Source organism: Centruroides vittatus, unplaced genomic scaffold (genome assembly GCF_030686945.1).
Source record: "Centruroides vittatus isolate TY-2023 unplaced genomic scaffold, ASM3068694v2 contig_482, whole genome shotgun sequence".
Classification (NCBI taxonomy): domain Eukaryota; kingdom Metazoa; phylum Arthropoda; class Arachnida; order Scorpiones; family Buthidae; genus Centruroides; species Centruroides vittatus.
This window is the reverse complement of record NW_027122272.1, coordinates 379,489-394,307: the sequence shown is the minus strand read 5'-3', so window position 1 is coordinate 394,307 and position 14,819 is coordinate 379,489. Positions and strand designations below refer to the sequence as shown.

The 14,819-nt window shown below is 33.6% G+C and overlaps 2 protein-coding genes across 2 annotated transcripts in view; both read right to left on the bottom strand.

Moving 5' to 3' along the window:
• The window catches only part of LOC136977923 (nudC domain-containing protein 3), a 215,607-nt gene that overhangs the window by 103,355 nt on the left and 97,433 nt on the right, over positions 1-14,819 (bottom strand). The gene's annotated exons all lie outside the window — the stretch shown is intronic.
• LOC136977916 (protein phosphatase 1H) overlaps positions 1-14,819 on the bottom strand; it is a 56,899-nt gene that overhangs the window by 1,979 nt on the left and 40,101 nt on the right. The window contains exons 8-10 of the mRNA XM_067273527.1: positions 14,502-14,565; positions 4,493-4,600; positions 2,314-2,477 (exon numbers count right to left, since the gene is read on the bottom strand). Of these exons, the coding sequence (XP_067129628.1) occupies positions 2,314-2,477; positions 4,493-4,600; positions 14,502-14,565 (336 nt within the window). The remainder of the gene's footprint in view (positions 1-2,313; positions 2,478-4,492; positions 4,601-14,501; positions 14,566-14,819) is intronic.

Sequence of the window (14,819 nt, the reverse complement as noted above, 5' to 3'; positions counted from 1 at the left end):
ATCACACACATCAAATACATAATAACCTGACAAATCATTAACCAAAAATAAACTGTATTATATATATTACATTAAAAAGCCTTCCGCTTCTTCAGTAACTGGAAAAGCTATATGTTAAAAAAGTTTATTGTAAATATATATCAACTTTCAATTACTTAAGCCATCCTCAAAGAAAGTATAAACATTATATATTTAACATATTAAAATACAATATGATAAGTTGTAATTTATTCACATAACATAAAAATTTTAGCTGTATTAAAATAGTTTGGTAATTTGAAAGAAATGACATTTGGTATATGCAACTACATATTAGACAAACTGGATAAAAATCAAATGTTTGTAGGTTTGTATAATTTGTTGATAAACTTATAATGCCAAGACTACCTTAATTATTTATTTATGCAATAATGTTAATACTCCAGTTTTATAATTTTTATAATTGATTTTGTTTCTAAATTAAAAAAAAAATTGAGAATATTTTTATCTTTTATCCTTTTATTTATAAATAAAATTATCTATTAAATCAAATAATTTATGCAGATTTACAATAATTTTATATGATTTTATTTACCGATTTTTAATTTTTTTTGAATTTTTAAAGGTTTTTTTTTTAAATTCTGGAATATTTTACATAGTTTTTACTTACATTTCAATATATAAAATCTATAATTGTGGCTCCCTCTCAGGTCATTTTTTAAAAAATTGTCAATAGCTGAAAAGGGGTTTATACCTGAAATTCATTCTATAATAATAATTCAAAGTGATTAATTTTGCCATGTTCTTTTAAACATAAATCCTGTATAAGTCCTACATTTCTCAAGTGGTGAGATTAAAAAGTACAATATGTACTTCTTAATCTCACAACTTATACTTTTTATACTGTTTTTAAAACTATTCTCACATATTATAAATATAAATTTTTTTTAAATTATGATACAGCTTATAATTATATGATTAAAGTTTTTCATGAAATTTTAAAAATTTGCATTTATACAACATAAAAAAATATTTTTTTAATGTATTTTGAAATTTCTTGAAATTTATAGAATTTTAACAAAATATAATTTTCATAAAGATTTTGTTTATTTTGTTAAATTTTTTCAAAAATATCCAATTATTATTGCAATATACAGTGTGTGTGATAAATTCTAGGACTGGAAACACTAAAAAAGGTGTTACTTTACACACTACTTACAACATTTAATGAAATCTTTAAAACATTGATTGTATTATATATCTCTGAAGTTATTGTCTTTATTTGGTGCATCATTCCTTTTTGAATAGATGGAATGTCATCAAAAACATGTCCTTTCAGAGCCTTTTTGATTTTAGGAAGAAAAAATAGTAAAGTATCAAGTCTGGCAAATAAGGAAGGTGCCCAAAAGTTACAACCTATTTCTTGTTCAGAAAGTCTTTTACCTGAACATTCCTGGATACTGGGACATAATCATGCAACAGCAACCAGATTTTTGTATTAAAGTTACACCAAATCCAACACATTTGATTACAGAATCATTACATGACTGCCTCCCCATGAAGCAAGTTCTAAGTGAATAACACTACTATGATTGAAGAACACAATCTGCATTGTCTTGAAATGAGAATGCTACAACTAGTTTTTTCAGACAAGGAGATGTTGGCATCCACCATTCCATGCTCTTCTTTTTCATTGCTGGTCAAACTGATAGCACCAGTATTTGTCATCCTGTTCAAAATGTCCTGATCAGCTTTCACTGCATCAAGCAGGTTTAAACAAGTATCTAGTCTCTATTGCTTTTGATCATGTGTTAATTATTGAAGCACAAGGTGAGAACAGATTTTGCATTTACCCAAATCCTCAGTTAAAATTTTAAGCATGGTGTCTTTCTTGATATCTGCCATCTCTGCTGTCAGGGGCACACTGTCTTTCCTTATTCAACAAAGTGCAGATCTTCTCAATGTCTTGCTTCATTGCCTCCCTGGGCAAGTCATCTTTAATGGATTTGTGGCCTTCCTGAAAACAAACATGTTGTCACTCAAACACATGTGCCTAATAAAGTTGTCTGTGGTGTTAATTGTCTCATATTCTCAAACATCTTCATCAGCAATTTTCCCAGGCAGCTGTAAAGCTTAATCACAGCATGTTGCTCCATATTCACATTTCTGACAACACAGTGCTACAGTATGACAACTGTACACTATAAACTAATTTTGAGTTACACACAACAGAACATCACCTAATTTCAGATTATTATTATAAATTATTATTATTATTATTCTAAAACAACTAGTCCTGGAATTTACTGGAACTGTGCTTATATCTGTACTTACCTGTACTTATATCTTTGCATATCATTTGCAGGAAAATGATCTAATGATTTCTGTACAACTCCTGCTGCTTTTTCATTTGAAGTAATATCCCACAAACCATCTGTCCCCATTATTAACACATCACTATCAGTTAATTCTGTAGCACCTAGATCAAATATCTTTATCTAAAACATTTTTAAATAAATAAATTTATTGTTAAAACAAATATTTCAAGATTATAATTTTACTAATTCATATAATATGTTAGACTCAATTGCTATCTTTTATTCTTATCATCAAACAAATTACATTTTAAGCTATTAGTAAGTAGAAACTGTAATATTTTTGAAAAATTAAAGTAATCTTAAAAACTCAACATTCAATGCTACATTATCAAAAACTTATCATCATTTTATTGTAGATATAATTCCTTCATATATAGTAATTTTAGGATGACTTTAGGAAATAAGTAGAGTGGTACCTTAGACTTCAAATAATCCAGAGTTTGAATACAAATTCAAGAGAAATTCAATCCATAGTTTGAACAATACTTCACAATTCAAACTGTGCACACATTTAAAAAAAAAAAAAAAATGCACTCACTGTGTAAACATCATCTGTAATGCACCCAAGTTAACTCTCACTCAAACTGTGAAAGTATCTCTTGCATTAGGCTTATGTTTTCAATGCTTTTATGGTTTATTTTTGGTGTATTTTGTTACGTATATGTATATATTAACTATAACATCTAAGAAGAGTGTGGAAGCAACCTAAGAGGTAGGTTGCAGCATCAACAACTGAGATGAAAAAGGAACTTACTGTAAATCACGGAAGCAGCACACATGTGGTGGATCTGGCAGCCATGTGTAACATGCCAAAGTTTATAGTGTGCAACCAGTAAATACAATTTTCATTTTATTATACAGTACTTACATATTTATTTATTGTTTAAGATATTTAATTGTGTTGTTGTTACCTTAATTTAGGTGTATTTGCTGTTTAAGTTTATCAAAATGGATATTGTTTAGTGTCTGGGAATGGATTAGTTCACTTTCCATTATTTCTAATGGAAAAAATTGATTTGGACTTCAAAGAATTCAGAGTTTAAATGGTCTGAAACAAATTAAATTCAAAATACAAGGCACCACTAAGAAACACATACACATGCCATCACTGACTTTCACACAATGCATTATGTGCAAACTAATGATGTTTGCACATAATGAGATTTCATAACACATTCACTATCCCCATAGGATTGATGTCTCTTGCTATATGCTAAAAAAAACTATGCCTAATACAATGGAAAGAACTATGTTCCAATAAAAAATTACTACACTGAATAATACAAAACCAATGAATAAAATATATCCTTAGCAGTGTACAATAAGAAATAAAAATTTTCTCTTAAAAGCAAATGAAATTTTCTGAGCAAGAAACACAGAAATGTTTTATGATGCACATAAAAGGGATTGGCACATGTGATGTTGCACTGTAGATGCTGGAAGGCATCACCAATAGTAAATAAGATAAGAAAGTTTGTTTTTTAATGACTATTACAACAAATAAAACAGAAAATAAAAATTAACTTTCACAGACGATTTTGATGTTAAAAAAATCAAAACTGACAGAAAGCATAAATGATAAATCAAATTGTTTGTTGAGACTTTTATACATTTTCAGTAGACAAAGTAATTTGTCTACTGAAAACCTCTTGTCACTCCTATAGTTGCCACATTGCTAATTTGTACAACTATGAATTTTCCATAATAAAAACATTATGTATGAAAACTAAGTTTTCCAAAGGTCAAGAAATACCTGTATGTATGTATAATATATGTAAGAAATGAAATTAATAAATTTAACAGCAGTATTACCAATAAAATTTGATATTAAAAATAAAGATATCAATAATACTCAATTATGCAGATTTTTATTAGAAAAAATCTGTATACTTATATACTTATAAATCTTTTGAACTAAATAATAATTTTGATTGGAAATAATTTTCAGTCAATAATTTGATTCTTGGATAATTAACCCAAAACTATTTTTAACAGTCAATACTTGTATTGACTGTTAAAAATACTTCATACTGTTACTTCATCAAGATATCATTATAACATAATTGTAAGCTATTAAATATCTTTTACTCAATTGAGTCTTACATAACAGATTTAAAAAAAAAAAAATTGGTTACCTCAGGCTGAGGTGATAGAAATGGTTTTATATATAAACTGCTATTCTGTGCCTTTAAATCATGATCTCCAAAACCTCTTGTCACTCCTATAGTTGCCAATGCACGACTCTAAAAAAGCCACAATTATCATTATTTTAGCAAACAAAATTTTCAATAATGAAAATAATTAGTATATTTTTCTATTTTCAAATAAACAGAACAATAAATAATGGAAATTATTAAAAACAACAACACTCAAAAATAAAGTACAATATTAAAATTAAGCATGATAGATTCAGTTTAATATTAAGTGTAAGCTATAATTTTGTTCTAAAACATTGCTTTTACTAATTTTTTCTAAATTTCATTATAATTATAAAAAACATTTTTATATGATTGCAAAATAATTCTAAATAATCAAATAAAAACAATACTGGATTGTTGGCTAATAATTTAACAAAATATTAAACTTTGCATAATTAATAATTTCTAAATATTGTAACAATATGCACATTTCTTTTTCTTTACAAATTCTAATAAAAACTCATTTTAGTTAATATCTAGTAGAACTATTAATTAAAATTTTAAAATTAAAATAATAACTGACCAATTTGAAAATATAAAATCAGGAATTATTTAACTTCACTTAATAATATAGCTTCTGGTGTTACAATGACAAAACTGTTTAAAATTTTTTGTATATTATAAAATAAAAACATTTAAGTTGTAATGTAGTCTTAAAAATATTATGTAAAAACTATTTTCAATATTATAATAATTAATGCAACAATTAATAGAATGCTTTACATCAGGGGTTCCCAACTTGTGTTCCGCAGAACCCTATTATTGTTTATATATACATATACCTGTGATCAAAAAGTATCAGGAATGGTTCAATCAAACACAAGATTTCAATTTATTCATCAAAACTTATTTCATCCCCTTCAAAGTAATCCCCTCCTACTGCAATGTACTGTACTTATGCCAACATTTTTTCCAATCCTCAAAACATGCTTTAAAGTCATTTTGTGAAACCCCTTCAGGACTTAAAGCGAATTTTGTTTTATGGCATCAGTCGACTCAAAACGGTGACCATAAAGCAGAAATTCTAATCAAAGAAACAGGAAAAAGTGCCATGATAAATACCAAGCTTGCAGAACCCTATTTGTTGAATTTTTAGCCAAAGATTCACAAACAAGAGCATGGTGAGCAGGTGCATTATCTTGGTGGAAAATCCACGATGCATTTGATGAACAATTTGCCTTGAGAAAGTGTTTCCTCAGCCACTCAAATACTTTGTTTTTGGAAAAACTTCAATGTTTTTGGGATGACTTGAGAAGTGACATGCCACAAATCCAATGATCTTTTAAAATTACTTGACAAGATTCAAATGATACTTTTTATTTATTTATTTATGCAGAAAAGGCCTCTTTCCGCTCAGAGAGCACTAAGAAGCCCACAGAAGCCTAGGCATAGTTGGTACATGAGAATCATTGTGATGGCACAAAGAAGGGACAGCGGGTGAAGCGACATACCCTATACTAATATTAGAGTTAGAACAGAGCATACGACACCCACATAAACACACACATATAACTAGAAACATATACACACATCTAAATATAACAAGTATACGAAAACATATATTACCAAGATAGACCCTGTAGAAACACTAAATAGCCCAGCCAGGAACAGTGACAGTATGCCGCAGCCAGCAGAAAGAGTTTTATTGGGGACCGTAATGACTAGCACACTGAATAAAGCCATCCTTTAGTAAGTTAAAACCCTCAACGTCCTCTACTAAAGTGTGGAGCGGAGCCAGCCAGACCTGCAACCGGTCGCAAAGGAAGGTGATCAATTTTCTTCGACAGATATCAAAAAGGCTACAGTCATACAAGATATGCTCAATAGTGTCCGGAACCTGGCAACCACAGTTAGAATTTGGGTTATTTATGATCTTGAATCTATAAAGATAGCTATTTAGTTTGCCATGCTGTGTTAATAAAGTCATAAGTGAAATGGTCATGATGCTCCCAATTAATTTTAATCCTGTGACCAACAGTAGGAAAGAAGCTATGCGTAACGGCACCATTTGTGTCTGCTTGCCATCTGGATGGAGTCCCACAGCTGAATTGAACTCTGTCGAAGAATATGCTTAGCATGCCCTAAAGGAAGAATAGAATAGTCTATTTAAATGTGCACTAGTAGCCAGGAGGTCAGCCAAGGCATTCCCCGGGCAAGCAGTGTGTGCCTTAATCCAAGAGGCCTTAGTGTTGTACAAGGCGATGCACTTTTTGAATAAGTTGTAGATGTCTAAACTTAAGCTTGGTGGATATCTTAGGCTTTTTTAAACAAGCCAATGCAGTCTGTGAATCAATGCAAAGTAACACATGGTTCAGCTTATTTTTAATTATGTAATTTAAAGCATGCCAGACAGCTAAAATTTCAGTCTGAACAATGGAACAATCCTGATGTAACTTAAAGTCTAAACAATGCAAAACTTGCATGCCCGACAGGAAAGCCACAGCTGCCCCCATGCCGCGCTCGGACCTCAACCCATCAGTGAATATCTTAAGCAGATGGTGGTCAGCATAATCGATCAATGCACCTTCATGTGAATATGCAGGGTGAGGAAGCTGCTTCCACACTAGCATGGATAGCATACTAAACACAATAATTATTAAGGTGCAATGTACCTTCCCTCTTAATGTTAAAATAATCATAATGCTCTCTAAGCAGAAGATCCAATGGTAATTTGTTAGCTAAAAGTAAAGCAGTTTCTCTTGAAATAGTCCTATATCCCTTAATTATTTTAATACAAATATGCCATTGAAACTTTAAAAGCATATCCCTATTCTTTTGGTACTTGAGAGCATCCCCCAGACCCCTACAGCATATCCCAGATATGGTAGTACAGCTCCCTTGTAAATAACATCTAAAGTCTTAGAAGCAAGTCCCCATCGTAGGGTCGCTATTCTATCTAACATGTGTAGCAGTTTCTCAGCCTTCCCCAACTGCACACGGATATGGAGCAACCAGCTAAGCTTGTCATGTAATGTAACCCCCAGGTATTTAATTGAATTTACATACTCCAAGACTTTCCCATTTAAAGTCAAAGGTGCTTACGCTTCCTCGTTACAAATAGCAATTTAGTCTTGTCAGTATTAAATTTTAATTTAGTTTCATTAGCCCAATTTTGAAGACTGGCTAGTATGGAACTAGCTTTTTTTTTAAGAGAATAAATATTTTTGTCAGTCACCGTCACAAGCAGGTCGTTGGCAAAGGCAAAGAGTTCACTACTGGCGGGAAGCTTGATCCTAAAAACAGTGTTCATTAAAATATTCCATAGGGCTGGGCCAGAAGCAGAATCCTGAGGAACACCCAGCGAAACATCCCTAGTGGATACTACAGTATTATACCTTAAAGATACCTTCCTGTCCTGAAAGTAACTTACCACAAGATCATACAGATTCTTTGGTACTTCGGCAGTCCAAAGTTTGCGTAGAATGAGGATGGGCCAGGTGGTGTCAAATGCCGAGGAAATGTCTAAAGAGATTACAATGCATATTTTTTTGCTACTTAAGGCATGTTGCGTAATATCCCTAACTTTAATCAGGGGGTCAACAGTACTCATCTGAGGAGTGAAGCCAAATTGGTTTTTATTTAGGAATTTTTTAAGATTTAAGTGGTAATTTATTCTATTGATCATTAATTTTTCTAAAATTTTACCTAATACAGGGAGCAAACTAATTGGCCTAAAGGATTTCAGATTATCCAGAGTTTTGCCTGATTTCGGAATGAGTTTCACCACTGCATGCTTCCATGCTGTGGGGAAGACACCAACAGCTAAACACATATTGTAAATATTAACAAGGGAGTTGGATGAGGTGCTAAAGGCATTTTTTATGATCTCCGCATTCAACCCATCCTGACCAGGCACCTTCTTATTCTTTTGAGCCAAAATAATTTCTTTAATTTCTGAATGAACAAAGGGCAGATCATCACCCATATGGTAAGGTTGCTGAATACAGTTCCTTATATCTCTGTGAGAATCACTATCATTATCAGTATTATCAGTATGAAAGAAATAATTTAAGAGCATATTGGCAATTTCTCTGTCATCGTACAGAGTCTTGCCCTGTACATTTTTGATAGTTAAATTGGAAGAACTAGTAATAAATCTCTTCTTTAATAATTTATAAATGTGACCCCATGGATCAATGTTGCCCTTGTATTCAGCGCTGGATTAAGCCTCTAGCGGGTCCTAGACAAAATTTAAATTGGGGCCCTATTTAAATAAGTTGCTTCTAAACAAATCTTATATAATGTGACATTAGCGTAGCTAGCATGGGTGACACCCAGTGCGGATATCGTGGTGTCATCCCAAGTCACACTGTAGTGTCACCCTTTTTAACTGTTTTATAAAACACTATTGAATTGTAATAACTTCGCACTCGAGCAACTTGAACGCTACATCGAATATGCGATGTCGCGACATATAAGTTTAAATTTAGAAAATGAATCATAACCATACATCAGTATTACTATGAGAGGTGGCCCTAGGAATATTTCTAGATGGTGCGAGAGATCACTTCTGACGCACGGATGGCTGTTGACCTTTTTTTTTTTAGGCAATAGCTAATGAAGCCAGGCCCCTCCGAATTACGGGCCCTAGACATTTGCCTACTTTGCCTATTTGATAATCCGGCCCTGCTTGTATTGTCTGTACAGAATCTCTTCCAGGATTCAGTTTTTGAAGACTTAATTAAATTTTGATAGCTCTGTCTAGCTTCTAGATATCGCTTCTTAAAATCTGTACGATCTGGATCACAAGATCGCTGAAACCTACGCCTTAACCTATTAACACCTGCTCTAGAGACCGTCAATTCACGACTCCACCAGGGAACAGAGTGCCTATACCATTTTTTGAGTGGAATACTTTTGTCAGCAGCTTTTTGAATAATTTCTATGTATTTTTGAATAATGTATTCCACTGGATGATTATGATGAATTAAATTATTAATCTCTGGAATATCTTCAGAGAATGTTTCGCTAAAACTGCTCCAGTCAGCTTTATGGACATTGTAGTTTTTACTAAATGGCTCGCTAGTTTCTTGAGTCCTAGCTGTACATAATTCAACGTCAAATAATATATACCTATGGCCAGAAAGTGATTCAGCTAGCGAGACTCCAATTTTTGATATTAATGCTACCTTTAGTTAAGGTAAAATCAATATAGCTTTCTCCCTGGTGGGAAGAGAATGTAGGCGGTCCCCCTAAATTATGTAAGACTAAATCTAAATCGTATATTAGTTCTAGTATTATCACTCCTCTCGGATTTTGAAGTCTGTCAAACCAGACAGGCGACCTACCATTTGCATCAGTACCAATCACATAAGGAAATTTTAAGGCAGAGAAAAGCCCCTATGAATGGCCAGAATCTGTTCATCAATATCACCAGATGGTTTTAAATACGTAGAGTTTACAATAAATTTAGAAGTATTTGTACTAATTAAAACAGTGGTAGAAAACTCATTCGATAGCTCCTCGATAAGAGGACGAGATGCTTTTATTAAATACCAGCACTGAAGAGGCCAAACCTAGGCTATAGCAATTGATCCACCCCGAATACCCAGTATCCAAGAGGAAGCATACGAATCTTGAATCAATGCTATATCGATCTTGTGGTCTAAGGCAAACTTAATTAAGTGATCTACAGCAGTAGAGCAGTGGTTGAGGTTAATCTGCACTATTTTTAGCTCCATTATTGCTTAGTGCTGTCAGTACTTAGTTTAATGTAATAGTTTAACACAGGGCAGCGACGGCTACGGGCCCCATGCCTGGGATCCACACAGTCCGCATCCTGGCTGCACCTCTTATTGTAATGCAGGCAGTTGATACACAGCATTTCGTGAGGTTCCACATTACATTCTCTTGAGAAATGATTTGCTTCTGCACATTCGGTACAGCAAAGTTCACTGTGGCACATTTTAGTAGTATGCCCGTATTCCCAACACTTGCCACATCTTTTGTAGTAGTGAAAAGTATATACTTTCCTCTTCCTCCAGCCCATGTATAGAGTGTCACCCGCCTCCACAAACATCCTCCTGAGCTCAGGGGTGATGACAAACACCCACGACCGAATACCCCTCTCTTCCCTGCCCAGGAAGAAGACGTGCTTAATATGGTTCTCAGTGAGCATGTGAGCATTTTGTTTTAGGATGTATTCTTTCATCTTCTCTTCACTGATAGAAACCCCAAGGGATAAAGAAACCCCTGGGATAATAATCCTTGGGTCCCTTAGACTGGGAGCTCTTACTTTTACATCTCCCCTGCTCTTTAGAGTGTTTAGCAACTTAACTGCTCCTTCTTTATTGTTGCAGTTTATAGCAAACCCTTTTTTAATTTTGCAGACACCCGCTACACCTATGCCCAAATTGGTGATGTCCACCTCCTCCTCAATTTTTCCAATAATTTCCTCGCTGTCAGCATTCTCATCTGGATAAACCAGTACAACTTTATCGTTAGAAGGACGTGAGGGTCTCCTCACAACGTCCGCATAAGTACATTTGTTTCTTGTGAGACTTAAATTCCCCAAACCGTGGCCATTATTAACAGGTTGCAGGATGGAGTTAATGTGGAGTTTTTGTTGTTGGATGACATTATTAAAGCTTTTCTCGAGCTCCTGTATCAGACTGCCTACACCAGCCAGACTCTGTATGGCTTTATCTTTGAGATCCGTCCGCATGTTGCGGGTTGCCTCTAAACATTCTTTGATGATGGACAGCTTCTTCTTTATTTCCTCTCCTAGCCCCATGATGATATCTTGAGACTCGGCCATGCTAACACAAATCAGCAAAACTTCTTAATAGAATGAGCAGACAATTGGGATGTCAAGAAAGATCCAGAAAAAATGCTTGAACTAGAGTTTGCCGAATGGCTTGGCAGTGCAGACGGCTAGATAAAGACAGACAGCTGGACGATGCCAAAAGGAAAATAGATACGCCGATCAGCTAATGAACCACATGTACTGAGACAACTGGCTTTGCCCTTCCGCTACAACAGTTACCCTTATTGTGCCGTAAATAATGGCTCAACTTTTACGAAAAATAATATATACAGTCATGATAATGTACACAGTCTACAAGCTACAGTTGAGCTCGATTGCGATAATACGAGGCCTGCGATTAACACAATTATGGCCAAGTAAGCTGGTTGGCGTAACAGCACAAAAACAGTTTATAAATGTACAGTAATAGCACAGTGTATAGAGCTTCAGATGCTGATCCCAGTAATACCCCTCACAAAAGGGTCTTCACAGTAGAAGCGAAGAATGCGACCACGTGCTTCTAAAAGAACAACGGTCTTTGTTCTGGTACTCATAGATGAAGCGTATAACACCGCACAAAAGCGCTTGATTGATATAACATTTGAAAAGATCCCTTACAGTGTACTCCACTAAGCTCCCGTGCCAGCGAAAATTCTTACTCCTACGCTTGAAGCCTGCAATAAGCCCAAAGCCTACTAAAATGTCTTTGTTATAGTTCTTTATAAATGGCACGACACATAAAACACAAATCAGACGAAGGCTCTTGTTGAGACAAGTTGAACAATATATATGTTCCACCCATAAATACAAAATCGCCGCCGAAAAAACGATCGAAAGCAGGAGCACATGTACCTATGTGCCTGCTCAAACACCGACCTAAACGACTCCCCATTCAAATGATACTAGAACATGTTCAATAATGTCCCTAATTGTTAAATAATGATCATGGAGTAGCAAATCTCTGACTTGAGCAATGTGTTGTTCATCAGTTGAAATGGATTGTCTTTGATGTGTTCTCTGCCTTCCTTGAACCTCTTGTACCACTCAAAATCTCTTGTTTTTGATAGACCAAAGGCTTTTTGCAACATTTCCAACTTTTTATAGCAGTAATTCTGTTGTAAAAACAAAATTTAATGAATGTTCTTTGTTCAATTACACATAACATTTTGAAAAATTTCTGGTGCAAAAATGCTTTACACACAAAACAAATATTTATTTGCAAACAAAACAGACTATGACATATGGATTGCTGCTAGATATAAGGGTCGTCCCAGAAGTACCAGACCTGACATATAATTGGTGGTAGTTGTTTGAAAAAATTACCGTGGTTGAAAGTACCAACCTTATAAAGCTTAAGTTTGAAGTTTGAAGATGCTACATTGTTTAGTATTTATTTGACAGCAATCGATAGTGAACAATGTCAGTGAATTTGTAAACATGGAAGAAATTGGTCATCATTATGTGATACAATACTTTCATTTAAAAGGTCTCAGTCCAACCAATATTAAAGCTCAGCTAGATTCTATTCTGGGGGAGTCACCTCCCTCATTTACAACAATAAAATATTGGATGGCAGAGTTTAAATGAGGCTGTACAAACTGCCAAGACGAACATCTCAGTGGTCGGCCAAATGTGGTGACCATGCCAGAGATGGTGGGAAAAAAATCCACAAAATGGTATTGGATGACTGTCAACTCAAAGTGTGAGAGCTAGCAGACATGGTAGGCATTTCAAAAAGTGCTGTACATCGCATTTTGACTAAAAATTTGAACATGAGAAAACTGTGCACAAGATGGGTGCTTCGTTTGCTCACAATGGAACAAAAATAACGTCACGAGGATGTTTCAATCAAGTGTTTGGCAATGTTTCGCAGCAATAAAGCAGAGTTTTTGTGTCAATTCATAACCATGGATGAAACATGGGTCCATCACTTCACACCTGAGATGAAATAACAGTCAAAACAATGGACTGAAAGGGGAAAATTGGCTCCAAAGAAGGCAAAGACAGTTCCGTCTGCTGGCAAAGTCATGGCGTCAGTTTTTTGGAATGTGCATGGGATAATTTTCATCAATTATCTTCAAAAAGGAAAAACAATCAATGGCATGTATTATGCAAATTTATTGCAGTGCTTAAGTGATGAAATCAAGAAAAAACAGCTGCATTTGGTGAAAGTGTTGTTTCATCAAGACAACACGCCAATTCACACATCTGTTATTGCAGTGGCCAAAATCAATGAGTTAAGGTTCGAATTGCTTCCTCACACATCCTATTCACCAGATTTAGCCCCCTCGGATTATTTTCTCTTTCCAAACTTGAAAAAAATGGCTCGTAAAAGATGATGTGTCGAAAAGTGGTAAAAGATTTGCCAACAATGAAGAGGTGGAGTCTGCAGTTAATGGCTATTTTGAGAAGCCTGACGGTTCTCACTATAAACAGGGTATCAAAGCTATTGAACATTGCTGGGAAAAGCGTATCGAGCTAAAAGAACACTATGTTGAGAAATAAAGCTATGCTTTTCCCAAATTTTTTGCCTTCTTTGTTAGGTTGGGTACTTCCAGGACTACCCCTGTATCAATGAAAGCCATACCAAACGATGAAAAAATGATGACAGCATACTATTGCATTCACACAGGTTAAATAAATCCTTTCCAATATTTTTTGATCACAGTAGTATATCATGTAGAAGTATTTCGAAGATTGGCTTATCCATGCAGGACTACAGAAAAAACATTTCTTGGTGGTGTAGCAAGTTTACAACAGTGTATTTCAAATTAAGATTCAATATAATTTTAATTTGATATCATTTTATTTAAATTTGATGCACACAAGTGTCCTGTAATGAATTTAATTCTCCTGAGAATTATTACATTTTCTTTGAAAATAATGTTCAAAATTAAGATATATTGAACTTTTTTACATAAACTGCATTACTGTAGTTATGTAAATCATTTAATTTATAATGTTTATGTCTAACTGTCAGTCTTTTTCTTATTTGTTTCTATCATCAGGAACTGAAGATAATCTTGTTTACACCATAACTATAATGTTTAGTATAAAATAAAACTTTCTAAATTATATTTAAATTTACCTAACCTAACTTACTTAATTTTTATGTAACAGAAAGCTAAAATACAATAATTATATTAAAATTACAGAAATAAAATAAGATTATAAAATATACTAAAATCTATAACAACTTACTCTTTTTCCTTCACCATAGACTAAAGGAAATTTCAAATCATCAACTGTAATTATTTTATATGCCCTAAAAATACAGTTAAAGTTTACTTAAAGTTCATCATATGAATTAATATATAAAAATATTTGTAACTGATAGCAGAATTCCGTTAACTTTAAAATAATTATCAAATAGCTTTGAAAAATTCTCTGCCATATTTTATTCTTTTATATTAACAAGTTAGATCAGAAAAGATAACATTTGAAATTAACACTAATTAAGAGAAAACAACACCTTTCTTAAATTCCAGCAAAAGTTTAACTATATAAAAACGTTTTCAA